Consider the following 16012-nt stretch of genomic DNA (forward strand, 5'->3'; position numbering starts at 1 on the left):
GTTTTCCCTACGAAATGGGAGAAAGGCAAATAACTGAAGTTGGCCTGCTGCAAACATTTTTAATGAGCTTCAAGTGCACAAACACAGCTGCGGGCTGCCAGCAAACTGATAACAGAGCGACTGAATGCCCGAATAAGGTGCAGCTTTACCTCTCTAAAGAATAAGATTGCAAAAGAAACCAAAAAAAAATTGTTAAAAATAAAAATAAATTAAGAAGACGAGTCAGATAAAGAAGTGAAATTTAATTTTGCTTTTGTTCTTTGCTTATTAAATTCTTAAATTTTCTCAAACATTTGCAAAGAAACAAGAACTTTGTCCCTATCACGCACCACGCACACACACACACACACACATACTGAAACACACAATTTAATCAATAACCAACGACCTTGAGCTTGGCATATAAAAAGCACGTGCTGTCAACTGTGTCAAACGCACCCACTCAACCACCCACACAAGATATGGGGGAGCTGCTCCCTAAACCAATTTTCATTGTCAAGGTCAAAAGCGCCCGGCAAAAAGGGAACACAAAAAAAAAAAAAAAGGAAACACACAAGAAAAGAAGCAGAAAAAGCTACAAGAAAGAGGGTAAAAGTAAATGCCGGCCGGCCTGGCCTTGACAAACAAAAAAAGCTTCCTCCCTACGAGGAACCGCAACTCGCTCACTCCGTCCCTACAATTGGCCTTGGCAGTGACATTGAAGTCAAGACTGTATCTAGCCCCCCAGCGATTCCCCCATTTTAGCAAACGAGAACACTTTTTAGTTGTAAGTGTAACAACTCTAATGCCATTTATTGCAACTGCAAACTATGCGGGAAATGGTTTATCATAATAGATGAGTTGGCCCAAAAGGGGGCCGGTAAGGGGAAGATGGGTTGATCTGGCACTAGCTAAGATTGAGGGCGGATGCATTCCATTCATTTCAAGGCCAATACAAGCGGAAGATGTCTTGCTGCAGCTGAAAACGGATTGTTTGAAGGTCAATTTTGTTAAAATTGCCCCTTGAGGGGATGAGCGGGGCTTGCTTGATGACTTTTTCCTTACATTGGAGGAAAATCAAATTCTACGAGCTATTCACAAGAAATGGGACAAACAATAAATGGAATATTAAGCACAAGCTTAAAGAAATTGATATCGCAAGTTGTGAACAACAACGTGCCTTAAGAAAGTTTTGAAATAAGTTTATTTAATTTATTACAAACGAAGAAAATTATAATTTTATTTTCGTTATACATTCTCAAAGCTTGCAAATTGTAATTAAATGATTTCTTTTATTTCTATTAAAAATAAGGTAATATTTATTAATTTTTTAGTATCTTTAATTTTTCAAAATTCAATTTATTGCTAATCAAATGTTTGAATTGAAATTTTGAGGAATTCTAAAACTCTTAAAAAGACGTCTGCTCGTTCAGATATTTAAGTTATATTTTTCAAAACATTTTTGGATTTTTCCAGCGAAATCTAATGGCTTAAACTCCTTTACGTTAATTAAGTCCTTAATTGGTATTGGACATTTTGAAATGCCGCACTCTAAATATTGGGAAAATCAAACAATTGTTGCTTAACTCAAACAAAGCAGAGAGTCAGAGAGACAAAGAGTAAGAGAAGGAAGAGATGAGGAAAAGTTTCCTGTTTCGTTCGAAAATTCGAAATAAATGCAAGTTTTTTGCCCCTCCGTGCAAGAAAACTCAGTTAACCCCTCTTTCGAAAATAATACGGAACTACCCTTGTGGTAGAAGTAGCAACAGCTACTTACGTTACGTTTGACGTAAGCGAATTTCTCCCCTCTTTGTCAGCCCCTCCCCCCCCTTCGTTTCATCAGGAACACACACAAAGTTCGCTCTCTGCTCTATGACTCTCTTTTACTCTCTTTCTCCCCTCCTCACTGTAAGTGATGGTTATGGTTAACAAAGCCAAAGCCCAGCCGTGACTGTGGCAATGGTGGTAACGGCGGCTGGGGATGGTGGTGGCTGGCTGGCTGGCTGGGTAGCTAGCTGACTGAGTGGTGTGAGTGGCTGTGGTTGGTGGTTCAATTGGTTGGTTGTTGGCATAAACAAAGCGCGCACACAACAACACACACACGCACAATAGATAATGCTCAGTGTGCCCCTCTCGGTGGCACATTCAATTCAGGGGGGTGACATTTACCATTTCCATATAGATTTTGCCGAAGCCCTTCTGTGTGAGAGTCGGCGAACGGAGGCGAAGTCATTTCCATTCGTTTATTGTGAGCGCCGCTGTTGCTTCCTAGGAAGCTATGAGCCCTTACGCTATTTTATAAAAGTGACTGCAGCAAGGATATTTACAGTCAGTCCATGCTGAAACCTTGATAAGGCAACAACACGACAAAATTAGGAAGCAAGCACCACACGAGGCAGTCAGAACCTTGAAAGTTTCGTCATTTTTTTTCCCGCCAAATAGAATATTTGTGACTTAGTGAAAAAATAAAAAACCCGAAATACAGAAAAACAACAACATAAACTTGAGAGTGTAAAAGCAGTGAATAATTGGAAAAGAAATTCTAAAAAAACAATAAAAAAAAAAGCAACAATGGCTATAGCTTATTTTATACCAGATCAGGCACAATTGCTGGCCCGAAGTAATCAGCAAAATAATGGTCAACAGGCCAACAACAATTCTACAGAGTCTAATAGAAGAAGTCCATCGGCAACCACACGGCAGCAACAGCAACAACAGCAGCAGCAACAACAACAACAGCAACAACAACATCGTTCACAATTTCGCGCCAACATCACTGTGCCTTTGGGCAGCCAACAAGGAGCCATGTCCATGTCTGAATTCGGCTGCTGGGAGCTTTTGGCCCAAATTTTTTGCTATGCCTTGCGACTTTATAGCCATCAGCCCCGTCGGTCTACAGTCATACAGATTTCCTTTGAGATATGTCCAGGCACAGAAGCATCAGCAGCAGCAACAACAACAACAACCGTTCCAGTTGCAGATAATGACGATGAAGATGATGTGACTGATGATGCAAATTTGAGTGGAAAACAAGATTAAATCGTTCTTTCAACGATTACTTGTACAAATTCTTTGAATGTTTTTCTTAAAAGAAAGCAATTTTTTTTTACGAATGGTCCAAAACATTTTTTTTGGTGGCAGCTCAATCAAAGCGCATTGTGATTTCCCTTCATAGTTTTTTTTTTTTTTTCTTTTTTTCTTTTCTTTGTAATGATGGAAAGCGGAAAATATTTTTGGGAAAATTTTATTGGAAATTTTGTCGTCGATTTGCTGAAAGTGATATTGGTATTTATAAAAAAAATTGTTGGCCAACAACATTGAAGGAAAACTTAAAAAAAAAACTATTTATTGTACATTTGGTTTTTTCCACATTAAAAAAGGTTTCCGTGTTTGAAATATAAAGAAAGTTGATCTGAAGAATAATTTTTTTTTTGGTTTTGGTTTTTGAAATGAAATATATCATACAACTTTAAAAAAATATATATATCTGTGTCTGTGTCTAGCCTAAATCAGTCAAAAGAAAAACAAAACCTATATATATAAAGAAAAGTAACACTGTCATTAAAAGTCTACAAAAAAGCAAAATATTAAACAAACTATTTGTCAAATTTAAGCATTTCAACTACATACATCTATTATATATGAGTAAATAAATATACATACATACATATATGTATATAATATACATAAAACAGAAATCAATTAATTTCAATATTCATACAGAACCAGACCAGAACTAAGAAATACAAAATACAAATACAACAACTTCATTGTACAAAATAGCAATTAAGCAGCATATATAAATATATATATAGAAAGATTAAAACAACTTCAACTTGAGTGTCAACAAACTGAATACTAATAACACAAAAAACAAAAATCAACCGCCGATGCAAATGATTAACAACAATAACAAGAACAACAGCAAAAGAGAACAAAGAGATTAACAACTTTTTAAGCAATTTTGATACAACTACAAACAACAAAAAAAAAAAAAGAATACAAAAACTATTTTACCATTAATTTCTTTATCGATTGATTTTAGCAAAATTACACAAAAAAAAACTTATCATTTTAAATTTCTTGGCAAACGAAAGAAACAAAATTAATCGAATGTAAAAAATTTAACATTTATAAGCAATTTAAACATTTTTATATAAGAAATAAAAGAAAATACAAAATGCAAAAATAAATACAATTTTATACAAAAAGAAAAACCACAAATGATTTATTTCTTTCTTAATAGGGTATAACAATTTTTTTCCAGAACAAACACAAACCATGAATATTTTCAGAAAAAAGAGAGAGCATAAAGACTGAACAAAATATATTAATCAAATTATATAATTTATTTGGTAATGGATTTTTCATAAGCTTATTGTTTCAAAAAAAAAAAAAAAATTATGATAAAAATACACCATTTGGTAATTAAATTAAAACGTTTTGTACTTTCGAAAAACCAAAAATTATATTATTTTTCTTTGAATGAATTTTATATTCCTAAATTAACAAATGGCGTGTGGTCGGTGGCGACTTCTCCAACTCACGAATATTTTGAGAATTTTTCTGAAACCAAAAATAAAAATATTTTCTTAATCTACACACTATAGTGCATAAAGTAGACTAGAAACAAAAAAAATGTATTTTTACGTTTTTTTCTATTCAATTATTAATATTTTTTCCAGTGATTCTAATCTACTTTATGGGGACACCTTCTGCGAACATGTGTAACAAATTTCAAGCTGATTGCTCAATTTGTACGTCCACCAGAATTTCCGCCAGTTCGAAAAAAGTTGTTTTGAAAAATACGCGATCAAAGTTTTGCCGCTGCAGCTCAGCGCATTCAACGGCCCATAAATTTTGAAATTTGTAATATATTGTCATGAAAATTTGCAGGTACATTCTTGAAACAAAAAAATCGAATTTGTTGACTCAACGTTCGTTATTTTCTGAGCTATTGTCGTGAAACTTAATATTAGTAAGCTTATTACACTTATAAACGACTCCGCCAAATTTGATCATGTTCGGGTGACTATATAATATAGCTTACATAGGAACGATCGGTGGAAAACAGTGACTATGATCAATAAATTAGTTATTTCGTATGCTAAGATTGTAGGTCGTTCTTTTGCAAACTTTAGCCTTTTTAGAAAAAACGTTTTTCCACTTTGATAGCTATAGGTAAGGAAAGAGTTACAAAATAAGTTGCAAGGGTATACACACTTTGACGCGGTCGAAGTTAGCGCCGGCCCTCTGGTTTTTTAAATACTTTAACTACGAAAAAAAAACACTACAATACTGCAATTTCAAAACGTCTCGGTGGATTCTCGTACTTGAGCAAAACATTTCTAATGAGTTAATAGAATTATTTAACTAGCCCAAAATCAACTAACTTTCATTGGGATCACTTTTAGCTTTAACTTGCAACTCATGGAATTTAGACTAACCGAAACCGGGCTCAGCGACTTATTAATTTATCTCACAATCAGTCCTTTGACCTTTTGCATCATTGCTGGCTTTATATCGAATAATAAATGCGAATGATAAATATTTCACTCAAATTACTTTAATCCTGTAATGATTTTCGGTCCTTGTTCCAAGCTTGAAAGAAAATGACTAAAAAAAATTATATAATAAATAAATACCAAATTATATATCAAATGATTTCTAAGGTCCAAGCTTATTATTTTATGCATTACTTATTTTAACACTTGGTTAAAGATAAAAAAAGTTTATAACTTTATAAACAGTTTTCAAGTTCGAGTATTTCAAAGAAGCAAAGTCGTGGGGGGGGGTAAATTAAAACATATGTGCAACTAATTTAAACAAATTAACCAAAAATATGTTATCATAATTGGCCAATGTCTCACCATCTCGCATACCAAGCCTAAATTGCAGGCGCTTAAAAAATTCAATCCTGCAACGCGCGCGCACACATCACGAAGGACACGCGACAAAGAGTGACGTGGTATTAAAGTATGACAACATTTGCATACCCTACAATTTCCTCAGTTTCTTATCATTGCCAAAAATCAAGCCACACGCAAAAAAGCAACAGAAAAAAAAAAAAAACAGAGGCTATGGAACCCTTTTGCCCGCCCCCTGCCCTCACACTCTCCCCTTTCTCGTACTCTCTCACTGTCTGTGGCCAGGTCAACGCGTTAGTTAAGGACCCTAATTTCCAGGTCGCTTATTGTCATGTCACGACAATTAAATTTGTTCCTTGTTGCCTGTGGTTGTTGTTGTTGCTGGTGGTGTTGCTCAGTGCGCTTTTGGCCGATTTAAATTAAGATAGGCGGCAAATTAGCGGCCGAGAAATGTTTGCATAATTATTCCACAACAAATTTTTGACTGTCAAACTTATCAGCGAGTGTTGATCATTTCCATTCACAGATGTTACACTTTTCCCTTGTAATTCTTTTTTTTGTTTTTGTCATGGGGTTAAAAGTGCTGTCCTATGGGCAAATAGGGATGTGGGGAATGGGGGTGGGCGACCCTGATGACTTGAGCATTTAATGCCTCAGCTTGGTCTTTTTGCTTTTCCTTTTTTTTTTTGCTTTACTTTTTTTGTTTTGTTTGCTGCGGTTAAGCGTAACCTTTTAATTTTTAACCCTTGCTTGCCTGCATGACGCTACAGAAATTGTTTTCCTTTTAAGGTGACATATTGGATTTTGCGATAAATATCGCTAAATGTTCACTTTCCTGTGCGGGCACACGATGAACGCAGGGTGTCCGGTGCCGGATTGTCTTCCGGGTGGCAAAGGGCTTATTTTTCTCACATTCTTATTGACATAACATGTTGGTGAAAACTGGGGGTAAGTGAAAGTTAAATTACAGAAAAAGATTAGGCTGTGTTTCCTGTGAAATATCACAGCAATTCCTTACCTCAAGTCCAATTATATATATCACCACGGCAAGAATATTTAAGAAAGTCAAAGGAATGTTAATTAAGATAAGTTCAAGCTTGCAGAGTCTTGCGATTGACTTAATATTCCTACGTCCTTTTGACCAATTTTCAGATAAATCTGCATGCAAATCAGACATTTGTTTTATGGTTACTGTTTGTGTGTTTTTAGAAGGGACAATTTAAGAAATGAACTATCTAAATGTATTACTTGCTAATGTACAATCCTTTCCATTATCCCCCATTAAACAACCTTTGAAGAATTCCTTCATCGGTGGAGACGCTATCTTTTCTCTTGAAGTCGAGATAGAAAGTTGACACATTTATATTTAAATGTTGTTATAATATTGCTGATTTTCGAAATTTAAGAAACAATCTATCCTGTTCTGGTTTCCCATTCTTGTTTTGATATCTTTATGATCTTCCCATTCTCAATTTCGCGTGAAACATCATTTGTTTTACTTTTCGAAACTAAATTTAAGACTTTTTCGGTTTGCCTACTATGATCACTTACAGGGTTGCTAAGTTTAATAATTATTTAAGTGTAAATTTGTTTTCACGCGTGCAAATCCTAACGAAATAACACACATTTTATTAGTAAATGATTTTCCAACCAATTTTTTTTATCGTCCTAGAAAATTGAACTACATTTTAAGATTATTTTTTTTGTCGGTTATTGGTCCATAGGTTCAAACCAGAGTTGCTCTCAGATGTTTTTCTCACTCACCTTTCTAATTGCTTGCTTAAAAAAATTCTTATAAATTATCGACAGGATCAAACTTTTGTTTTGCAGGGGTAGAGTAAATGTGTTAATGAAAAAATTTGTAAACTTATTATTTTACTCATTAAAAGGCAAAAACGATTGCAAAGCAAGTAATTTGGCTCGGAAGTGAAAGCGATAACATATCTTAGTGAAATTATAGCTAAACAATTCAAAATCGGAAACGAGAACAGGCCTAAATAATTATTATAATAGGAATAAATATATATTTTTAAACACTTTCAATATTTTAAAACTTTTGTGGTATTATCAAAGTAGGCCTGGGATAGAGCTCAAATGTAGAAAAACATATTTGGTAGGTTCTCCTGGCAAATCTATTCAAAATTTGAACGGTTCATATTTAAACCATCTGGCCTGGGGATTTTGTGTGTGTTTGTGTGTTCTGTATATTTTTTGAAAGCTATGAGCAGCAGCTACAAAGTGTTGGCAAAATAAAAGAAGCGTGTACAAGATTAAAAGAATCTCGTAATATGGCAACTATCAACGATGTCAGTGAGGATGCCAATTCACTTAGTCGACACGATTGTCTGAATGCTTGTACTGCTGCTGCTGATAATGATGATGATGATGAAGATGAGCGAAGAACAATGAGACCAATGGATAGTTATGAAGACATTTGTCAAACATTGAGGACAAATATAAGTTCAGATGAATTAGTTAAACCAACAATATCCGTATCTACCATTAAAATGGAAGAGAATCCATCAAGCTCATCCTCTATACCTGCAGCATCAGCCACTGCTGCTATCTTGCCTCCCGTTGAGATTGAAAATTGCCGTCCTAGCTGCAGTGCGAAAACGAATCCAGATGATGAATATAATGAATTCTTGAAGAATATGAATTCGCGCTAGTAAGTATTCTTGCATGCAATTCTATTTGTAAAATGTAATCGAATTCTGAATTTGGTTATTCTTTTAAAGCTCACAATATCAGTCCATTGCCGAACCAATCGGTGGATATCTAAGTCAAGGTATGGATTTTTGCGATTACAATAAATGTGAGTGTGGAAGAAACATATCTATTAGATATTGAGATCTCAACTATTTCTAATCTTTACTCTTATAGACTATGGCTATGGGGCTAATTTAAGTTGTGAATCAAATATTTATGGTCAGCAAAATCAAATGGATGGCACAAGTTACTATGGTGGCTATGCACAACAAGCAGCTGGAGCTATGCCTCAAAATCCCAGCTGTTATAATTATTCCTTAGCCCCAATTCAACAGCAACAGCAACAACACCAGCAGCAGCAACATCAGGAACACCAGCAGCAGCGACACTCAACACCTGAAAATGGCATGTATACATATATGCAATCGCAATCTATGCACATGACTCAAACGAATGATAAAGAGTCGACAACTAGTCCAAAGAGTCCCACAATGACAACCAACTCAACTCCAACTCAGAGCTATAGCAACGATTCATGTTGTTTTTTCCCAAGACGTACAGAAAGCCAAGCTGGTCAGCAATGTGGACAAGAATATGGACAAAGTCAAGGAATGCCAATGGGTATAGGCAGCATGGGTATGGCTGGTGGTGGTGGCGGCGCTCCCATGTATTATCATGCAACAGGTGGTGGAGCAGCAGCTAACACTGGAATGTTTGCCATGAATATGAATGGCGGAGCATCATTATTTAATATGACAACACGGCAGCAAAGTGTTCCTAGTGCTAGCGGAGGCTTTCCATCAATGGCCATGGGCCATGGCTTTCCAGGAGATATCGAAAGTTTTATGAGTAAATTTAATCAATCCGCTGCTCAGCAATGTTTTCCTCAAGGCATGGGCATGCCGATGCCAATGCCCTTCCCCATGCCCATGCAAATGCCATGCTTTCCCATGAATGATGCCATCAATAGTGTCAACAGTATGGGCAATCCAATGAGTTCCTGGGGTCAATTGCAGGCTCATGGTCTGGGTCAGGGCTATGCCAATGACACACTGCAAACACAAACGGTTTATGCCTCTGATTATAAACCCTTTGCCGGAATGGGTAATAATTTTAATCATTTTCCAAATGGTGGACCAAACGGTAGCTTGGGTCTGTTAAGTGCCACGGACTCTGCTACCTCATATGGAGTTGGTGTTGCTGGTGGTGGCAGTGGGGCAAGTACTCTAGCTGAATTATACGGTGGTGGCGGCGGCATGGTCAGTGGTGTTGGCCAGGCTATCTATGGAATGAGTGATCAATTGCAAGGCTTTCCCCTTAGTCAAATGTCTGCAATGTCCCCAGCAATGGGGCAAATGTCAGCAATGAGGTAAGATTAAGACGATTCTAACTTTGTGATTCTGAAGCTTGAACTCTTGCAGTTACTCATCATATCCATATGCTGCTAACTGTGATGGCATGCCTGGCATGGCATCAAATGGCGGCGAGTCCCATATGCAATCCATTGGCATGTGTGGTGGCTTGAATACCAAAGCTGGCAGCTAAATATCTATTTGCTATTATATTATTGTTACCTTCTTTTTTTTTTTTTTTTTTGAGTTCTGAACCGATAAATTGTAAAATCTTATGCACCCAACTGTGCTGAGGAGGCCATAGCACAGTTGGTGTCTAATGATTAGCAACAACTAACTACCAAAATAGGTGGCACTGATTTAATGGGAGGTCCCCCCGCCCCGCCCTCTCTCATAACGATCATCGCATTTGGTTGCAGCAACTCATTGAACCTCAACTGGGGCTTGAGCTCTTTGTTTCTCTCTCTGCTAGTCAAGCGTTTTCAATTTTGTTAATGACCCAAAAGTGCCGTAAAGCAATTTATACCCAAAAAAAGGAGAAGAAATGGTATTGGGAGATAGGTCTAACACACACACACACACACACATGCATATATATACAGAAGACAAATAATAGCGCAGCAGGACATTGACAACAACACCCGAGAACGGGAACGGCAACAGCAACTGGCCAGAGTCAGTCTCTTGTCAGAATTGGAGTCGGAGTAATTGACTGACTGAAAGACGGACTGACTGGACCTGAGAGATCGGGGTATTTTGGGTTTGCGTTTGGTCTGGGTCTTCCTTCAGTTCGTCTGCTCGTTCGTTCGTTCGTTCGTTCTCTGATGGTCACAGGCCAAACGCCGATAATGAAGCGCAATTGTTTAACGCGGCAAACAAATTTTTGAATTCTTGGCTCACACACACAAACACACACACACATACTGACACAAAGTGCAACTGCAAATGGGCAATTAATCATATTGCAGGTATTTGTATGTATATGCATGTATATTCGTCTTCTGTTTTTCTACTAATTCAAGGTGTTGCCCTATTCATGACGTAAATAAATCATTCATTTTTGTTGTTTTTTTTTTTCTGTTTTTCTCCTTAGATAGAATAGAACGCCAAAGTTTTCTGACCGCCTGCAGTTTTGTGGGTGTTGACACAACATTCTTTAAAGGGCTATACTTTTTCCTTCGTCCATAGATCTCTTCGTAGTTTTTTTTTCCCACAAAATTAATGAACTGAATATCGAGTAGAGCGGGAAGGGGGTGATACGAACGATTCAGGGTGGACGTAAAACAAGATTGGAATAGTAGTGAAATGTCATTTCAACAGACTGAAGAAGTCTTATTCAATGGCCAACTACTTAAGCAATATACTCACAACTTCAAACAATTAACTTTAGGGCTTAAGCTCACTTTCTCTCTTTCTCTCGTATGGAAAGCGGAGCCCTTTGATATTTGATTTGCCTTTTCCTATATATATATATATACCTATATATGGATAGAACTTTGTTTGTGGTCATATTGCGTTTCACTTTTGCTCTACTTTCTCCGTTTTTGCGTCGATTTCATGTTGGGGGCGTTGGTTATTTGGCTGGCCCCTTTTTTTGCACACTAAAGTCAAGGAGGGGGCTAAACTGGGTCAGTGATGTTTGTTGTCTTACATAGCATGTATCTCTTTCGCCTTCGCCCTTTCTCTCTCCGCCTCTTAACATATGCCCTGAAGGAGGACCCATGAACGACTGCTCCCCCGCATGTGAAAGGAAAAAAAAAATCAATAGACCAACTCACTGTAATTAGCTTTGACTTAAAGTGCATGCTAAAAGTACAGGTTGAGCTAACTAAAGTACTATCTGAGTCATTCGCTTCAGAATGAGGAAATAGCAAATAGATAGAAACCCCATATGTTGAGGGCAAAACAAAACGTAACAATTATATATAAAATTAACTCATACAATATGTGTATGGGTATCCTTGTTTAAATTAATGACTAGTTTTAATATTTGAAAAGTGGTAGAATTCGTTTAGGGAAAAAAGAAGTTCTCAGCTTTTACTGTCAATTAGCTGCTTGTTAAAGTTCCTTAAAATTGACCAAGTTACAAAATATTCTTACCTATCAAACTTGATATTTTTGGTTTCCAACTATTTCGAGAACTTTGTACGTTAAATAAGATTACAAGAGCTCTCAAATCATAAAAGCATTCTTCTGTTTGTTCCAATACTCTAGCAACTCTTGTAATTTCATAAAACTTTGTCACAAATATGGGTTTTCCCAGACAATTGCAAATCGAAGTTTGTTCCCACACTAGACTCTCTGTCCCGCTGCTGATGATGATGATGACATTGACTAAGTAGCCATCGTTGACCTCTGTCCAAGCATATTTATTGATAAGAAGAGTGCTGAGTTTGATTTTTGCATAAATGATATATTTATTGTAGTTTTTTCCCTTTGTTATTGGTTGGTCGTTGCCGCTTTGATGTCTATGTCTCTGTCTCATGAGAGGGACGCGTGTCAGTTGGGCATGCAAATTGGTTACAGCCATCAGTTGTCAATGCATATTAATCAGAAATCGATTTGCACGGACTGTGTCCAAGGCCATTGAAAGAAATTGATAAATTTGCCTAAAGTGACATAATTAAGTGGATGCAGACCGACCAGGCAGATGCTCAGATGACCATTGTCCCTCCATTGGTACTCCCAAAAAAAAAACAACATCATAATCATAATAATGAAGTGTAAATGCCTCTACCCTACTTACCCCTGAGCAGTATAATCGGCTTTCAATACGAAACAAAGAATCATCACTCGCTTCGCAATTTGATGGAGAGAAAAGAGGAACAAAAAAAGTCACGTGCCTGCTAATCCGAATCCCTGTCTATGTGTGAGAGTGTGCGTGTGAGTGCGTTCAGTGAAAGTTGTGCCTTGTGCCTTTGGTCTCCTGCCCCTGGCATGGGCAATTTGTTACGCTTTGATTTTCGAGTGAAAGGCAACCGCGTAAATCTCTATCTTTACCCTTGGCTTCTGATCCTGCTGACTGCTGCTGTTTGGTCCCCTTTCCTATTGTCTTTGTGACTGGTGGTCAGGACTCTGCCTGCCTACCTACCTTCCTACCTATCAACTGGAAGTTGCCCTGATTAAATTATATGTATACATATATATCTAGGGTTAAACGTGAGTCACTCTCGTGACACAATTGCTACTTGATTGAGCTGTTAAGCCTCGACACACAGTACACGAAGTGAAAAAGAAAGTGAAATTTATCTTTCAATAATGTGAAACAAGGGCTAGGAATTGGAATTACATTAAGACATACATACGTTTGATATTTTATTAAATGCCATTTTATTATTTTAATTTATTTATTAAACTACTTTAATAACGTAAGGTTTTTTTAGGTTCAAAAACTTATGCTATGTAAATATATATAAATCAATATTTACATATAAGGCTCTCATTTGACTCTATTTGACAAACATTTTACCCTGTAAATCATACATTGTTTTTTTCCAAACATACCATTGAAATAAAAAGTTTTATCTTTTAAATGATTTTCAATGGCATTTATACTGCAACCAAATATATTCATTAATATTAACAGTTAAGCAAAACACTTAAAAAACGGGAGGCATTTTTAATTCAATTGATCTTTAGAGATTTTCTAAACATATTTATATGTACATATGTATGTACATATTACTTATTAGCTAACTGGGACAAAAAACTATTCTAAAATCGTTCAAGATTCGCCGTCCCCTTTGGCCCACAGCTCCGGAACAGATAGAAATTTGGACTTTCCAAGAATAGTAGCCTGTTCAATTTTAAATATGAAATATGAGCCATTTTCGAAAAATGACAACATTGATAAAAATAAAAGACTTTTTGCCATGGTGATGACTTAGAAAACAAATGATGCCGATCTCTTCGAAGGACCTGAAAAAGGGTGAAGTTACATTGTTATTTAGGATAACCCAAATCAATGACGCGTTCTCAATAATAGTACCCAAAGCCCAAGTACTTCATCGTCTTTGATGAGCGAGGTATCTCAATTCATAACCCAAATGTGTGCTCCAAAAATCATCTCAATAGCTCATTATGGTGATCCTTGCGTAAAGGCTAGCTAGGACATGCCAATTGGAAATAATAATAATTATCATCTTCGTTTTACCTCCGGCATTATAGTAAGTTAAGAAATTTGGGACCCCACAGTGGCCATACACGAAGACGGTAAGTTTAGAAACCAAATTGATATAATTATTGGATATTGTCTTTTATTTTGTATTCAAATAGGTAGTGGAAATCTTATCGCTAGCCAGAGCAAAAAAACCCGGAAAAATTCCATAAACTAATCCATTCATTAATAAATCCTTTCTCTGCCAAAGCATTTCTTTCTTTAAATTTAAGTGGGAGCCAAATTGCCTAAGAAATTATCGTTTCTCACGCTTTCTCTTAATTAGGAAATCCTTTAAAAGTATTTCCACTACATAAAATCGATGCGCACAACACACATGCAAGGCGATAATGCAATGTTTTCCCCTTTTTTCTGTCTCGTTTGGGCGTTACAAATAACGACAAATTACACACACCAAATGCGCGCTCACTCACACACACACACACATACACATCCAGTTCCAAATACGTTCTGTCTCTTGTATTTACAAAAATTTGCAAACAATATTGATTTCGAAACTATCAAAATATAAATTAATCAATGCACTTAAAAAATTGAAAATTTTTACAAGGGAAAGAGAAAGAAACCTTGTACATGACGACATAAGTGGCAATTGTTATAAAAAGGAGAAGTCAATGGCGTGGAAATGTCAATGGAGAAACCCCTTCTATTTTGCCCCGCTCTTCCCCTCTTTCAGATTTTAAAGTACTTTAAAAAAAAACAACAACAACAGCACGACAACAACAAAAGGAACTTTACTAATTTATAACTTATGACTGTATGCCATAAAAAACAATTTTCTATGCCACTACAAAGCAGAGCAAAAGCCAAAATTTGACATGAGTAGCGGTCGCTTAGCCATACATCCATATAAGCAGCCGCCCAACCCTTCTTCGTAATCTGTAATCCGTAACCCTTTTCTGTTTTCGGTTCTTTTTTTTTTTGTGTTTCATCCTTCTATACACATGTGAGTATGTCTATATACACTCTCCACATGTCGGCAAGCGAATTAATCGAAGAGAAATGATTTATTTAGCGCTTGGACGACGAAAGCAACACTTCAGTGACCCAAAAGGGTTAACACAACAACCCAAACCGAAAACGAAACCCAACCCAACCCAAACCAAACCAAAGAGCAAACCAATCTTCACCCTCTCTCTCACCAATCGTTTTTTTCCGGGCATTTGTGTAGCCGCGCGCACCCAAATCAAATTTAAACTGTTTTCAAAACTGCATTTCTATAAAAAAAAAAAAAAAAGAAGAGGGATCGACACACTGTTCCATTGATGATGGGCATTTATTGGAGTTTCGTGATCCTTCAATTCGCACAGGGTAGTTTCCTCATCCTAAATGCCATGCATTTTAGGTCGATTTACTTCAGTTTTTACCCTCCATTTTTTTTTTTGTGTGTGAAATTTCTTCACATGCATTTCGATTTATTTTTATTTCTTCTTTTTTTTTTTGGCAAATTTCACACTGCATTTTTATGGTTTTGCCTCTTTCAAAATATTTATGACCACGCGAATTTTTTATGTTTTTTTTTTTTTTAATTTTTTTGTTTTGATTGTTGTAATTTTTTTTTTATTGTTTTGATTGGTTTTCTTAAGGATTTGTTTTGTGACAACCCATGCCTTTTTGATTGATTTCAAAGGAAAAGGAACTATTTGTCGTAAATTTGCAGCAATTAATAAAACTACAAAATATTTGCCAACGTATGAATTGTGGGAAAATATATTCGCAAACAGCTGCAAAAGGCAAACATTTTATGACCAAAAAAAGGGATACTCCTCCAGGGAGTAACCAAAACGAAAAACTCTGTCAATGAGATCCTCGCAGCTTAGGCTGTCTTCATTTTTTCTTCTTCTTTTAAATCTTTGTTTTTTTATACCCTTGCAAATTTTGTTAATTTTGGTCAGAAGTGTGCGACGCATAGAAGGAAGCATCAATAC

General features: G+C 36.3%; 2 protein-coding genes and 1 long non-coding RNA gene across 4 annotated transcripts; 2 read left to right on the forward strand and 1 right to left on the reverse strand.

Moving 5' to 3' along the window:
* Positions 1-2345: 2345 nt before the first annotated feature.
* Positions 2346-3296, forward strand: grim. Its single transcript, XM_068293952.1, has one exon. The coding sequence runs from the start codon at positions 2551-2553 to the stop codon at positions 3016-3018; it is 468 nt and encodes a 155-aa protein (XP_068150053.1). The 5' UTR covers positions 2346-2550; the 3' UTR covers positions 3019-3296.
* Positions 3297-6701: 3405 nt separating this feature from the next.
* On the reverse strand, positions 6702-7303 carry LOC137580266 (uncharacterized). Its single transcript, XR_011032993.1, has 3 exons — positions 7095-7303; positions 6865-7004; positions 6702-6788 (listed from the first exon to the last, which is right to left on the reverse strand). It is a non-coding gene; the product is annotated as an uncharacterized lncRNA (long non-coding RNA).
* Positions 7304-7965: 662 nt separating this feature from the next.
* Positions 7966-10253, forward strand: LOC137579399 (hornerin). Of its 2 annotated transcripts, none has more exons than XM_068293146.1 (4): positions 7966-8514; positions 8585-8661; positions 8730-9924; positions 9977-10253. In XM_068293146.1, exons 1-4 carry the CDS (start codon positions 8135-8137, stop codon positions 10098-10100), a joined length of 1776 nt encoding a protein of 591 aa, XP_068149247.1. In that variant the 5' UTR covers positions 7966-8134; the 3' UTR covers positions 10101-10253. The 2 variants fall into 2 exon arrangements, with proteins under 2 accessions (XP_068149247.1, XP_068149257.1); XM_068293156.1 differs by having other exon boundaries at positions 8585-8634.
* Positions 10254-16012: the final 5759 nt, after the last annotated feature.

The sequence above is a fragment of the Drosophila tropicalis genome, unplaced genomic scaffold (genome assembly GCF_018151085.1).
Source record: "Drosophila tropicalis isolate 14030-0801.00 unplaced genomic scaffold, ASM1815108v1 contig_1190, whole genome shotgun sequence".
Taxonomy (NCBI): domain Eukaryota; kingdom Metazoa; phylum Arthropoda; class Insecta; order Diptera; family Drosophilidae; genus Drosophila; species Drosophila tropicalis.